Consider the following 14,871-nt stretch of genomic DNA (forward strand, 5'->3'; position numbering starts at 1 on the left):
AACCTTCGTCTCGAGAAAAACATATCCATCTCCCAAATTTCTCCACGCCTCATGCCTCGCAACCACCCGCCAACTATGGCTGACACAGCCACCACCGTCGAGTCCGCTGCGTTACCAGCAGCAGCGCCGGCGTCGCAAACATCGGTGCCTGCACCTGCACCCGAAGAGAATGAACATGTCCCCGCCACCACTCCCTCCCTCTTCCTCGAATTCCAAACTACAATCCCCCCGCAGGACGGTCTTGTGCTCGCCTGGCTCACGCGCGACAACACCAAACCAATCATCCCTGTCGCCGGCTCCGCGCTGCACACACGCTTCGGATCGTTTCCGCACAACGCCATGATCTCCGCACGTTACGGCACACAACTACCCTCCTCATCATCCACACAAGCCGGCTTCATCCACCTGCTCCACGCAACGCCCGAGCTATGGAGCATGTCTCTCCCGCACCGCACCCAGATTGTCTATACACCCGATGCGTCATTCATTGTGCAGAGATTACGCATCCGCCCGCGGTCCGTGGTGCTCGAGGCTGGAACTGGCAGTGCGAGCTTCACGCATGCGCTGGCGCGAACGGTGGGAAAGCGCGGGCGCGTGTGGACGTTTGAGTTTCATCAGCCGCGTTACGAGATGGCGCGTAAAGAGATTGAGGAGCATGGGCTTGCAGGAGTGGTGAAATGCTCGCATGGCGATGTCTGCCAGAACGGATTCATTCCGGCCGACGTACCCGCCGGTACCTTCCTAGACGCCTCCGCGGTGTTTCTTGACCTCCCATCACCATGGCTCGCGATTCCGCATCTCAGTAACTGCATCTCAAAGACCAAGATTACACGCATATGTTGCTTCTCGCCGTGCATGGAGCAGGTGCAGCGGACGATTGAGTCGTTACACAAGGAAGGATGGCTTGATATCGAGATGGTTGAGGTCTCCTGCAAGCGCTGGGAGTCACGCATGGAGATGGTACGGCATCCCGACGATGCGATCGAACGGCTACGTGATATTAACCGTCGGCGCATCGAAGGCCTTCGCAAGCGCGACGAGCGCAAGGCGCGTGACAACGGCGTCGTGCTCGACAACGTCGATGTCTCCCCAGATCCGGACACCACAACCACAAAACGCAAAGCAGAGGACGACGGCGAGCGACCACCGAAGCCGTATCTCCCTACAGACTATAATCCCTGGGGTAAAGGCAAACGCATTCGCGAAGGCGAGGCAGGATATGAGTGGGCGAACATTTCGAAAGTCGAGGCTGAGCTCAAGACGCACACGTCGTATCTCACATTCGCGTACAAGCCGCCGCCTATTCTGGATGTCATCAGCACTGTAAATGAGGAAGAAGAGGATAATGTATCATAGATCTGTACATATATTAAAAGTTATGATTGGTTTTCTATACTCTGGCTGGTTCATTTATTTTGCGATGTCTTCACACAAATGGACTGAATGCAGGACGCTATTACATAGGGGTCTCGAGCAGCAACATTTCCGATAATCAGTTCTTAGCACTGCAGTCCTCATGCGCACCTTGCGTACACTTCCATCAGTTTTTGACATCCGTTTTCCGAACGAGCCGGGGCAAACTCAGCCTAGTGAACATGATTTGATACACCTGAAGTGCGACGAATTTCAAGCTGAGGCTACCGGATTTTCGCTGACCTAGAGGTGTGATGACGACTACGATAGAGAGGACGGATCGTGTTAACACAAGATGAATAATGCTGATACGTGCGGTGTTTGTGCATCATAGCCTTGATGTGTTGAAATCGCTACTGCACGACTCTACTTCTCGTCTCAGCCGTTGTAGTCGTAGCTCTAGGTCAGCGAACACGTAATTGCATTCGAACTTGTATTTTTTCTATAGCTCTCGGACGAAGGAATCACATTCACAAGGGTTTGAACGTGCCCCGGCCAATTTGGAAAGCGATGGTGAACAATCAGTGGGGATGGAGACACATAGATTGCACGATGTCAAAGAATGCGAGCGGTAGTTTTGTAGGATGTCAGCCCCTCCACTAGTCTTCATTACCACCGCTCTCCGAGTTGCAAATGTGATATGATCGCATTTGCATTGTTATTTTCAATCTAACACATGAACTCCAAACTTATGCCCACACGTTCCTGTCGAGCGGGAAATCAATGATTTCATATTCCCGTGACGCCTCATCACTGTCTCCTTCATCCACGTTAGTATATTCGGTAGAAGGCTGCGCAGACTCGTCACTGTCATCGTCACCCTCAGTTTCCGGCGTCACAGTCACAGTCTCGTCCACGAGGTCATCAGCCGCCTTAGCAGACTCGCCGACCTCAATGTCCACGTCGGCAGCATCATCAGCATCGCCGTCGTCGTTAGTGGTTTCAGATGGCACATCCGCCGGAGCGGCATTCTGAGCTTGAACCACCGCTTCATCCTGCGTGGGCTGTTCTGTACTAGTGGCGTCGAGGCTTGGTATTGTGACCCCGGTTGTCATGGTGAGTGATTCTGGCTCGGAATCTGCAGCCGTCAATTCCTCGGCGCTCTGAAGAATATCTGGAACTGCTGAAACTGCCTTCTCACTCAAGTCAGGGACGTCAAGAGTGGTCACTTCACACACAATGCTCTCTGCATTCTCCGAAGGCTTTTCGACGATTGCTTCAATATCATCTGCAGGGGCTGCTTCAGCTATCTCCAGTTGTTCAGCAGGAATAGCCTCACTTATCGGCTCCGGGGAGTCAATAATGACGATAGAACCGTGCCCTTCGGATACATCGCTCTCCGATGCTGCATTTGGAGGTGATTGTGGCGGCAAGGCGAAAGTAGCATCCACAGATTCGGCAGCACTGGGTCCTGGAAGTACGTTAATTGCAGGGGTGTTGATTGTAGAGTCCCCAGGCGCAGGTGTCTCGATAATAGATTCGGGCTTTTCTGATGCTGCATCGTAATTGACGGACTCTTGGGAAGCAGGTTCCAGGATGGTAGGATCCTCGGTCGCAGCTTCTTCGGACTTAGGCTCATCCAATACAAGGGCCTCGACTGCGGGCTCCTTCGGTCCAGAGGCAAACTTATTAAAAGTAGCCTCGCCAGGAGCAGGCTCCTGAGACACGAGCTCGTCGATCGTAGCTTCATCGTGCATAGTCCCCGCAATTGTAACTTCCTCTATAGATGGCAATTGACTCGCAGGCTCTCCAGCCGTACGCTCGGTACTCATCACTTCTTCAGTCGCTGGCGCCCCGACCGGTTCTGCTGTCATCATAAGCTCGCCAATCACAGGCTCGTCAGTCGTTGCGGCCATTGGCTCCGTGGCTACTAATTCCTCTGCCGCTAGTACTTTGTTTGGTGTATACTCGGCAGGTAATGCCTCCCCGGATGTTCGCTGTTCAAGCACAGGATCCTCTGATATGGTCTCATGAGACGCAGATACCAATGAATTCGCAACATCTTCAGAACTTGCTTCCAGTATCTCATCGGGGACAACGGCATCAGATACAGCTTCGGCATCCGCTTGATCAAGTTCTTCAATTGGTCGAACTGCGTCCTCCGTCGTAGGTGCTTCTGGTGTTGACACTTCCGTGTAAATCAAGTCATCCGACTTTGTCTCCTCTAATACCGCGTGCTCCCTCGTTCCGCTCTCTACCGTAGTCATGTCAATGACTTCGGAAGTCGTTTCTAGAGCTTTGGATGGTTCGGGTGATCCAGCTTCCGCATTTGGGCTGTCTACTTCGCCGTCAGCAGGCTGCATAGCTGGTTCGCCCTCTGAGAAGTCTGCCGACAGCTCATCGACGTCGCCAAAAACCACAGACTCAGCGTTTTCTCGTCCAGTTTCTGTATCCTGAGACTGTTCGTCCGGCGCATAAAATGCCTTCGCCGTCCTATAATTGATTTCATCATGCGGCATGCTGAAAACGGAAGACCACACGTTGTCGCTAAACTCCGTCGGCGTCTTGTTTGCTGCAGCTTCGGCAACCTCCGGTGATATATAGTCATCCGTAGGTGGTACATACTCATCGTCTTCTTGAGTAGTTGGCATCTCCGGCTCTAGCTCCGACTGTGCATAATGCTCTTCGACCACGACGGCGGGAAACTCACTGTGAATGTGCGATACAGCAACAGAAACTTGCCGGAAAGGAGTCTCCTGTCCAACCAATGGATCGCCATTAGGATTTGTGGTGGTAGCAGCCTTGGCTTCCTCCTCAAGATCCAATCCCGCTTCTGCCGTATTATGGATGTAATCAAGTTCGATATCGTCTTCCTTTCCAATAGGATTCTGTATATCGTCGTATGTTCTCCAGTTCTTGAATAATTCCGAGGCGTCAAGCGCGGCTTCGTCGATCTCCTCGTCCTCGGCGATCTCCTCGTCCTCGGCATTCGGATCGGCCTTATTAATTGGCTCTGCTACAACAGGTTCTGTTGATACTATGGATTGCTGATCCTGTGTGTGCTGATCCTGTGTGCGCTCCCCATGTATGGGTGTTGCAAGCGGCTGTGGTGTCGCGGAGGAAGAACGGGAAGCGCCCGTGGCATAGTAATCAGTAGGCACGAGTCTCAACACTCGTGATCGTTCCACAGATGATCCTTCCGGGACAACATTGGCAAACTCATTTGTAATCGCATACTTTGACGCTATTTCAGCTTCCGCAGCGCTAGGACCTGCAGGGCCCTCCATTTCTTGCGAATGGGCACCAGGAACATCAAATAACGCATCCGAATCTGAAGGCTCGCCAAACAGTGTGTCGGACTCTGGAGATATCGTCTCAGAAAACTTAGTTGATGTTCGATCCTTGCTCTCGGTTGGACTGGCGACAGAAGACTGCTCAGAGACTTGTGCAGTCGATGATACTAGCTTAGCGTCATTTGTTGAGACACCTTCTGCGGTCGGGGCATTGTCAGACAAGATAGCAGCATCCTTAACTTCCTCGTCTGTGTCGGGCTGTGTGTGGTTGTCAGCGGCAACGTCCTTGTCCTCAAGTTTATCTGCGATTAATGATTCCTCGCCTAGCAAATCATCCGTTAAATAACTAGTATTCTTTGCTGCTCTCTGTAGGACTGATGATATCGCAGAAGCTGCAGGCTCATCAAAGTCTATCAGTTTCGCTGTAGTAGGTCGTGGCTTATCCTCTGAATCTTCTGTCACAGTTTTTGACGCAGATGGCTTTAATGTTGGTGCAAGTTTCAAGAAGTACTCCTTTAGCTGGGCATCGATATCCTCGTCGCTGTGCTGCATGTTATACGACGACCGTTTCCCAGTCAGATCGGGGTATGCAACAGGATCCACTTTTACCGCTTCTGTTGATCTCAAACCATAATTCATGTTTTCCGATATTCGACGCAACGTGTTGTTCACATGAAAGTCGGATAATGAAGGTCTCCGGAACGTAAGCAGAGTAACAGGTCTCGACGCGTATGCCGCCGGGGGCTTGGGCGGTAGAGGCGGGCCGGTAGGAGAAGGCAAAGCACTGGTTGATTGGGCATGTGGTAAATGTGGACGACTATCGGGCTGGTTGAATTGCCCAGTGGCTTGTAACGATGCTCGCCTGACTTGGTTGAGTGACTCGGTATGAGAGCCGGTCGAGTAGCTGTAGTGTGTGTACTGTGGCGAGGATAAATATTGCGGCCGGTGTTGTTCCTGTGACGTACTGTTCTGTACAATAGATGCTTGATTACGCGCCTGGGGAATGGTAGGCCGAGGTCCGGCTGTAGCAGTGGCGGCAATGGGTAGCGTCCGCGCATGCTCTGTTGAATTCGGATGCAACAGCTCCCATTTCTTCACCGCATCAAACGCCGCCACTCGCGCAGCCTCCATACTCCGTTGTCTCGTCTCAACTGCCTTTAAAATCAGTGCGACATCGGTAAAGACAGTGGCTGAGAGCGTCGGAACGGTGTCTGGTAGGCGCGTATAATCCGCCGGTAGCGCGACAGGCTGTGGAATATCATGGTTCGCCACCAAAGTGAGCGGTACCTGCACCAATAACGAGTGACCTGGTTGAAGAACTTGTTAGTACCTGGGATTTGCTGAGTTCAAGATACTTGGAGCCCGTACCGAACGACTGATGCATGTTGAGATCACAATTTGGACATAGCGGCCTCCGTTCTGAATACCGTCCTGAGCGCCTGATTCAAAATTCGGTAGCAAAATTGATTTTGTTAATAGCAGTCCTTCTAAACCATTCTCTGTAGCCGCTGCAGTTCACCTGGCCGTGATAGCGTGTGAGCTGATGAACATTACGACTCTACGTTCCCGGCATGGGACAAACCCCGGAATAAAACCGCAGCTGTGAACTTTGCATGATGCTGCTATCCTGGCTCCAATATGACTTATCTCAACGTGACACACTGCTCCATTGCCGCCTTTGCGTTTTCCCCGCGCTGCATAGCCCTCATGAGGAGACACCGAGTCTTTCGCAGCCACCGCTATTTGTGCGTTACATTATGAGTATGAGCAGAAATGGATTTGTTTTCCTTAATACAATGTATCGACGTATGGATACCAAATCTTTTTGAAGCCAAAGATTCCTTCCTCCGAAACCTACTATTCAGAGTCTGCTACATGGTCCTGTACTCCGAACCTGTTGGACCTGGTAAGGCATGTACGACAAGGCATATTACAATACTGAGCTTCTAACAAGCACCATAAGGACAAGTATGGAATCTATGAGGATCCCTCCTCCAAATAGTCGAGGTCCGCCCTAATTTCTGTAACTTCTCTGCAGAGGAATTTAAACGCATGCAACACTAAACGAGTAGCCCGGAGACAAGCATTCGGTTTGGTCGTCGGACGCATTTATCTCTGCTCTGCGAAGAAGTCAGCCTTGCGCTGAAAGTGAGATCATTCCGCGTGGTATGAAATGCGGGGAGCAAGGCAGTCAAGATCGCTGAGGATGGTAAAGGGGGAGGCAGAACGTAGACGACAGACTATTGAGATTAAGGCGGGACAACACCAAAGAAGTACAATCCAAATTGTCGCAAAAGAAGAGAAGATCGCGCCGCCAACTGGAGACGGTGAAGATGAGCTGCAGAAGTGTACGTTCAGGGGCGGAGACTGGCTCAGGGGACCGCGGGCCATCGCGAGTCTCGTAAATTCAGCGATCGCAGCAAGTTGAAAGGCGATTCGCCATCTCCGCCTCTCGCATCGCGCCATATGTCCGGAGAGAAATCACGTACGGTAAGTTGCAGTGAGGCGTGCTATTAAAAGGCCGATCCCCGGCTAACTTGCAGGCAGGCGGCGTTCACTGCGTTGAATCTTGAGGAAGAAGACGAAAGCGCCGAGGAGATACGAGAAGTACAAGTGCGTATAACGCCACACAAGCTATAGTTAACCTTGCTGCATACACTGACACATTCCGCAGATTGAGGAAGCGTTCCAGGTGTTTGAAAAGGCCTTGAAAGCCCACCACAGCCAGGAGTGGGAGTTGGCATCTTCGATCTACACGGAGCTCTTTCAGGCTGAGATCTTTTCTACAGAAATCGTATGCGACGTCTACTGTGTCTGATTTCAAAGCGTCTGCTAACACATAAGAAGGCTGGGAATGTTCCCCATTCACTCAAAAGCCTGAAATACCTTGCCTATAAGAATCATGGACAGCTTGTTCTCGACTGGATCAAGCTCAGTCACCAATCACTCAACATAGCCGAGCTGCACGACCGACTTGCTCAGGCAGTTGCTGAATTTGCAGAGGCATGTGCTGTCTTGTTCAGTTCCCGGATTCATATCTAACATCATTATAGGCGATGATCCACGAGTCAAGCAATGTGGAATTTTGGCTACAGCTTGCGAGATATATGCCGGCCCTGAACCTTCGACGAATGACGAGATATACACTTGAGTGCTCTCTTAGTGGTCCGGCACAAGCTGTTGCAGAAGGTGATTCCGATGTTTCAGACACTTCACTCGGACTAGATGACGTGGTCGGTCTGTGTAGTCTCAAGGAGGTATGGCAGACCTATGCGATTTTCAATTCAGCTCTGACATTTCCTAGCTGCTCTCAAGCCTAGGTGACGCGAGCTCTTTGAGCAGTCCGGTTTTTCAAAATTTACAGCACGTGAAGCTTGATGACGCTGTTCAGAATTACATAACGAAAAATACCGAGACGCCTGTCTGGTTGCAACCACTGATCCACATAGAGGGCACCATATCCGAAGCGCTAGCTAACGAAGAACCGCAACACATCAACTTAGTTGTGAACACGAGGACTTGGACATCCGTCGGTAAAACTCTCTTACAGCTATCTATTAAGACGTAAGTTTGACTATCAAGGAATTCCCTTAAAGTTGCTAATATATAATGCAGTACACCGGTTGATATATTTTCTGAGCCAATCATCATCACCATCAAATTGCCCGAAGCTACAACTTCAGAGATCGAGTTCAAAGAGAAGCCAAAACAGGTTGAAGTTGAACCACAAGCTACCGACCTGGATGTCATGGAGTCTGACAAGTCAACGGGGGAAGTAGCCGCTGATGAACTAGTTCCTGAGGAAACTTGCCACAGCGCAGCTACGCTAGACGCTACTACTCTGGAGGGAGGAACCAGCACGGCTGCAGATGCTAGTGATGAGGCTAGTAGAACGAGGAAACGGAAAATAACTGAAGTTCAAGGAGAACGTTCAAGCAAGCGAGTAAGAGCTCGTGTTGAAGAAGACAAAACAGGCGCAGTTGAAGAAGACCGTGATTCGGCTTTTTTCGCACAGATCGATAAAATCATCGCGCCCTACAACACTGAGTTCGGCCAAATGAACCCAGCTTCTTTCCTGGAGTCTGAGGCCGTGCCGTCACGAGATTTAGCACTCAAAGATTTTTTGTCACAGCTGCAATCTTGGCAAGAACCGAATGCCAAAATATTCTTATATGGAGAGGGCATACAGAACACTACCGCAGGTGCAATGCGATTACTCGATCTCGTCATGTTTGAAGAATCTACAAAGTCGAAACCGAATCTTCACGAAACAGAAAAACTGGAGGCATTCACGTCCAGGGTTAATGGGAGTACGCTTGACTTGAAGGAGGCGGTGATCGAATGGCTAGAAGCGTTACTCCTTCCGGACACTACGGACTACTTTGCAGAACGAATGTGGCCAACGGCGCTGACCAAAACTACCGTCAAGCTCATTCTATTTTATGGCGATATGATTGTTAACAAGGTTTTGGAATCTACGAAGTACGGCAATGAAATGGATCGTTACAAGTATTCACAGTTTTGTCAGTCTGTTTTTGAACTCTTTGTGAACGAATACATTGAGAATAGTCAACATAATATTGGATCTGAGGACTCCTCACCTGATTTGGCGCAACTTCGAGAAAATATTGATCAATGGCGATTTCTCACTTTTGATTTGCTGTGCTCCGTTCGAGAGGAAACGTCTTCGCTAGCTCGTCTTCGTTTTGATTGGGTTTGTATTATTGACGAACAGATTATGGATGCTGGACACGATAGAGCGGTGGAGCTGTTAGAAACTTTCCAAACATCACTACTTAAGGATAATTCGGAGGCTTCGTTGGAACTTCCCAATACGTATGCTACTTTTGGTTGTTGACCCTTAGTACAATATCAGTTAACCTTTCTGCAGACCATATATTCCGAGAATGTCTGCTGAAAATGTTGCGACTCAACTGTCGAAGCTTCAAGCTGCATCACTGTTTGCTGGAATTTTTCAAAAGTCCGATGAGAGCCTCTCTAAGAAGATCGAGATCTTAGAAGCTGTGCTACTCAATGCCGATACCACTTTCAGCGAAACTATCGATCTGGATATTGTGAGAAAGTTCGTGGACCGTTCGTCGCTTGAATTCCGATTGTACATATGGAGTCTACTCAGGACTGCATATCAGCAAACAAATGAATCTGCAAAGGGGTTCAGATGTGCCCTAGCCAGCCTCGGATTAATTATACACGACTTCAGCAGCGACTATTACTCATCATTGTCATCAGAACGCCGCGTACTCACATTGTTTAAATGCCTCTATTTGGCACGTAGGCTCCTCTCGCAGGCAACTGAAATGATGGCAAACGACGAGTTGGTTGCCGAGATTTTTGCGGGCATAGATGTTGCGCCGGTTGTGGCCTTCTTGGTTAGACTTCTCCGAGTCCTCCATACCTTTGTATATCATGAGGATTCTTTATTAAGCGCGGGCTCATCTACGGAATCCGAAACGACGTCTTACAGCAAGTCAAAAGTCAAATTTCGAGAGATGCTAGTGCAAGCCTGGTAGTAAGTGTCTCAGTCAGTAATTTCTGGATCACTGCTAATCTTCGATAGTCTGCTTTATATATGCGTACGCAAGACAGTCACTGACGACAGCAATCCTGATGCATCTTTCATTTTACTTCGGCTCTTGAGCCTACTTCACGAAGAGCTTGGCATTAGAGAATATTGCACTCTATCGAACTTCATATTTTTACGACTAGTACAAAACGAACTTTTACGATTTGATATGCCTTTGGACACTGAAAGTGAATTATTGCAATGCATTCACTGTCGATTTGGACTCACACTTGGAACCGAATATTTTTATCCTTACGACCACAAGGCAGAGCCGATGGTTTTTGACCGCACCAATGCTTTGGAGTTGGTGCAGTTTATTATGAATTTGGCACTCCGGAAACGACAGTCACAAGGGCTGCCGCGATCAGATATGAAGACAGTTCTGGATAAGTTCTGTGAAGTCATTGGTGTTCCGCGCAGAGATCAGAGTATGTGGATGACTGCTGATTTGTTATTATGACTTGTGCTAACACGACTGACAGCTGCTATATACTACAACCAGAGCATCATCGATAGATTTTTGAATCAATCATTGAATCACAAGGTGATCAGGATGGCAATAAGGGGTCAAGAGTCGTTGTCTACTATTCGAGTCCACTCCGATTACGCTAAGGGTGAGTTTCAGTGAAACAATTTTGGTTCTCTGCTAACGGGTCAGTTGCGATAATCGGTCTATACTATCTCCAAGGTCAAATCTACCTCACGCAGTACAGATCTCGAAAGCGTACAATGGCCGGAAGAACAGAAGATTTGGATTATGCGATCCGTTATTTCAAAGTACTAAATTCCGTTGTTCTGTCTGTGACGAGTACTGATATTTGTATATAGCACGATCTAGTTTGCAGTACCAATCGATTCGAATCTTGGTTTGGCCTTGCCCAGACTTATGACGCCCAAGCTGAGGATGATATGACTTGGTCGGCCGAGAAGCTCAATATGGACCACAAGAAGTCTGTTGTGGCGACACAGAGACGTGCCTTACTATGCTATCTTCTGGCAATGAGCATATATCTTCGACACGATACGATCGAACCGCCTCCACAGGTGCTGTCGGGTTTCTTTACCGATTTTGGCTATGGCTTGTATTCATCGACGCGAGCACCAAATGATATGGAGATATATCATATGGAAGACTTTGAAAAGTATTTTAGCGGCGCGGCGGGAATGTACAAGCAGCCAAGCCATGTGGAAGTGCAGCCAACTGGAATTCTTAAAATTGCATTAAATATGTTTGAGATTGCGATAAAGCGGGATCCGAAGGAGTGGCGGAATTATTACATGCTCGGCAAATGCCTTGGCAAGCTTGAGAGAGACGAGAAACTTGTTCTGCGTGCGTACATAGACGCTGTGAGCTACATACCCGAGAAGACAACGTCGGGCGATCCGATCTTTGAACCGCACTACAAGCTGATATCTGTAATTTTCAAGTACTTCCAAAGTGGCACGTTAGATTTAGACATGGCGATGTCATGTCTGAGGTTAAGCCATTTTTACAAAGATCCCGACGAGGAAGTGACAGACAGCACAGGATTTTACCATCTTCTGATTGCAACTCTGAGTAGGCTCAGGACTGCTGATAAGAAGCATTGGCATCATCGGCCGACTTATCGAATAGCTATTATTTGTGATAAAGCTCTGGGCGATTCTGAGCGTGCTAAGGATGAGATGGCGAGTCTGTTTGCGCTAAAGTCAGCTAAGTCATTTATCAGTATTTGGCGGCCTGAATTCGAGAGGTATGTTAGGATTGAATTTAGTTATAAACGATCACATATTAAGTTGATAATCACTAGGGCTGGTCGGCACTTTGTCTACGTTTACCGGTACACTTCATACTATATCGACCTCTTGGAGCAGATGAAAGACCTCGAGTCACTGAATCTAATGGCCAAGAAGCTGCGACGACAATTGACAATAATGGTGAAGCATACCGAGATCTGGGAGCACTTGTGCAAGGCGATTGTCCAGGTTCTCCGGATATTGTGTGACGTGCCGGAGCGGTACTTGGAAACTTCTATGACGTCTATACAGATTGACGAGTTTTTCACGCGCGCAGCGCGGCTAGAGTTTTTGTGCAGCAAGATGTCGCCCCCACCGCCGCTCGTGTACTACCTGCAAGACGCGTCTGAACTTCGAAAATTGAATGCGGGTCTTGCGCAGACCACGGGCATGGAAGATATCTTCACGAGTATCTACATGAAGTTGTACAATCAAGTTCCTGAGTTTGAAAGGGAAGTCAAGGACAAGGAGCAGATCGAGAGCCAGCAGAACGCCGGTGGTGGCGGAGACGTAACAGATTCATCGGGCGTCGAGATGCTGGGCTCGCCGAAACTTGGGGCGACTGTGACGGAATTCGAACGGAATACGCCAGTCCCATCGTTACCAGGGTTGACATTTGTCACGGAGTCGCCCGCTGTGGTAGTGGCGCAGGTTCATGTTCCGGGACCACGTCCGCGCACCGCTCGCGTAACGAAGAAAGAACTGATTTCGAAGGCAAACTCGTTGCTGAAACCATTGGCAGCGCATGTTGACAGCACGGCTAAGGATAAAGAGGCGAAGGAGAAGCCACTATCCGACGCTAAGGAATCCGAGATAGGTGACGCCGATGTGAAAGTGGATTCGGACGACGAACTGCTGACTACAGCGGCGAACTAGTCATGCATCTCGTATCTTGAAGTAAGGTGATTGTTCAATCATTCAATGTACAAACTATACAATACACTGGTGCTCACATAACCCACTCTATAATTAACGTACAGACACACATCAAGAATAATTGGAAATCACGCCCTTTCGTCAATCACATAAACCCAACAATGTACTGTGAGAATAACAAACTCCAACCCGTTACCAAACTGTAATGCTGTTAAATCTGAAACTGATACTGGAGCGCATGCTGTTGGACTCCAAACTGCAGCATGTTTTGCTGCTGCTGCTGCGGTTGCTGCTGCGGTTGCAGAAGGTGTGTTGGATAGTGATTAGATCCACCAATCATGTTGCCGTTTTGCTGGTGATTAAGCGGAGCACTCTCGGCTGCAGAAGCGGCGTCGAGTCGAAATATTGCGTGCGAGAATATCACCGAGTTGTCATCCACCATAAACTGCTCAGTCGGGTACGTCTCTGGCGGTATTTGTGTGCCCGATCCAGGAAGTGGTGTTATATCCTGAAAGGTTAATATAATACTGAATAGATGAAGAATGATACAGGATTCTCACATCTAAGACTGACCGAAGAACAGTTTTGGCTTGGGCGCCTGACACGCGCGCGTGGCTTGCACTCTTTTTGGTGTCGGATTTCAAGTTTTGCGGGTAGATCGGGAGACCAGGGAACTGTTTCTCACAAAGCAACATGAGTTCGACCAAATGCTGCACGGGAAGCGACATCAAGTACGTCCGTTTCTAAACTCCGTCAATATACACGCCAGAAGATTAACGCAAATGAGAAACATACATCCGCCTCGCTTAGACCGATCCCGGTACCTCTCAGCTCCGTTGTCTTGTCGAGAGTTCTCCTTCCTTGGCAATTCGAGCAAAACCACTGCGCCTCTGGAATCTCGATAAATGCGCGCCCAATGGGCGGGTTGTGGCAGAGCTGGTGATACGGGTCGTTGCAGCCGTCGCAGAACACTATCAGGTTCGACTCGGGACTATGGCCGCGCTGGCATACACGGCAGATTTGAAGATCGCGCCGAAAATGGAGTCCCCGTTTCTTACCTGTGACCTGAGTTAGTTTTTCTCGCACCCCGCACGTGCATTGCGAAGCTCACCTTCGACATCGCCTAGTGGATCATACTGCTGAGGTTTATGCACCCGCCGTCCGGACTTTGTTTCGAGCCCATCGAATGTGAATTCCTCGTTCGACTCATCTTCCTGTGTCATAGCAATGTCAGTCCGCGTCTCCAGTCCAAGTCGTAACGCCAGCACATACACTCCTTTTTGACCGTTTTATTTTCCGTTTCGGCGCCACAGCTTTGTTTTTTTTTGTGTTGTACGGCCCCCGCTTTGCTCGGACTTGCGGCGCGGCGGTGGTAGTAGTAGCGGAAACGGTAGCTGGAGCATCAGCGACTGCCAGTGCGGTGGCAGAAGCAGGCGGCTGAGTACTCAGGTTGGACGGTGCTGCGACCGTCGAAGCAATTGTGCGATTTGCCACATTTCCAGCTTCATTCTGAAGAGTCGACGCAGTCTGCACTACAGCAGCAGTCGCTGGAGCTGATATTCCCGTAGCAGTAGCTGGCGCTGCTGGCACCAAGTGCGTCGAGCTTCCCGCTGCATTCCGGAGCGCCTGCTGGTCCACGAGGATCGGCGGATGTACAGGATATTGCGTAGCGTGCGCCGTGAGTGTGGACGACGATGACAGCTGCTGCTGTTGGTTATTCAGTGTCGGCGACAGCGTTTGGTGTGGTGGACGCTGCTGCTCGCCGGTCGAGGCCGGCGCGGACATTGCGGCGTTCCCGCGGGCTGCCGTAACAACAGCAACTGCAGTTCTGACGACTTTGCGACTGTCCGCGAGCGGAGCGCGTGGTAATTGGCGTGGGATGAGAGCACCAATACTGCAGTCCGTCGACTTTGTGGTCGCGGGAGCAAAGTCGAAGCCGCACCTACGACCGGCACTCCAAATGCGGCATCGACGAGCCCGACCAGCTGA

At 49.7% G+C, this 14,871-nt stretch overlaps 4 protein-coding genes across 4 annotated transcripts; 2 read left to right on the forward strand and 2 right to left on the reverse strand.

Moving 5' to 3' along the window:
- Window positions 1–75: 75 nt before the first annotated feature.
- On the forward strand, window positions 76–1,356 carry V1518DRAFT_438049 (tRNA methyltransferase complex GCD14 subunit-domain-containing protein; the record flags this gene model as incomplete). The annotated part of the gene is made up of 2 exons (XM_066906345.1): window positions 76–144; window positions 169–1,356. The coding sequence occupies 2 exons, from the start codon at window positions 76–78 to the stop codon at window positions 1,354–1,356; spliced, it is 1,257 nt and encodes a 418-aa protein (XP_066759572.1).
- Window positions 1,357–1,654: 298 nt separating this feature from the next.
- On the reverse strand, window positions 1,655–6,214 carry V1518DRAFT_417336 (uncharacterized protein). Its single transcript, XM_066904269.1, has 2 exons — window positions 6,015–6,214; window positions 1,655–5,953 (listed from the first exon to the last, which is right to left on the reverse strand). The coding sequence occupies exons 1-2, from the start codon at window positions 6,028–6,030 to the stop codon at window positions 2,103–2,105; spliced, it is 3,867 nt and encodes a 1,288-aa protein (XP_066759573.1). The 5' UTR covers window positions 6,031–6,214; the 3' UTR covers window positions 1,655–2,102.
- Window positions 6,215–6,906: 692 nt separating this feature from the next.
- V1518DRAFT_417341 (uncharacterized protein) lies at window positions 6,907–12,967 on the forward strand. Its single transcript, XM_066904270.1, has 13 exons — window positions 6,907–7,136; window positions 7,194–7,259; window positions 7,321–7,440; window positions 7,494–7,649; window positions 7,700–7,903; window positions 7,951–8,210; window positions 8,262–9,482; window positions 9,538–10,176; window positions 10,225–10,658; window positions 10,713–10,844; window positions 10,889–11,007; window positions 11,059–11,963; window positions 12,021–12,967. Exons 1-13 carry the CDS (start codon window positions 7,113–7,115, stop codon window positions 12,880–12,882), a joined length of 5,142 nt encoding a protein of 1,713 aa, XP_066759574.1. The 5' UTR covers window positions 6,907–7,112; the 3' UTR covers window positions 12,883–12,967.
- Window positions 12,872–14,843, reverse strand: V1518DRAFT_417344 (uncharacterized protein). The gene is made up of 4 exons (XM_066904271.1): window positions 14,155–14,843; window positions 13,994–14,096; window positions 13,678–13,940; window positions 12,872–13,625 (listed from the first exon to the last, which is right to left on the reverse strand). Exons 1-4 carry the CDS (start codon window positions 14,665–14,667, stop codon window positions 13,332–13,334), a joined length of 1,173 nt encoding a protein of 390 aa, XP_066759575.1. The 5' UTR covers window positions 14,668–14,843; the 3' UTR covers window positions 12,872–13,331.
- Between the last annotated feature and the right edge of the window lie 28 nt (window positions 14,844–14,871).

Source organism: Limtongia smithiae, assembly GCF_038497785.1.
Source record: "Limtongia smithiae strain NRRL Y-17922 unplaced genomic scaffold V1518scaffold_6, whole genome shotgun sequence".
Classification (NCBI taxonomy): Eukaryota; Fungi; Ascomycota; class Lipomycetes; order Lipomycetales; family Lipomycetaceae; genus Limtongia; species Limtongia smithiae.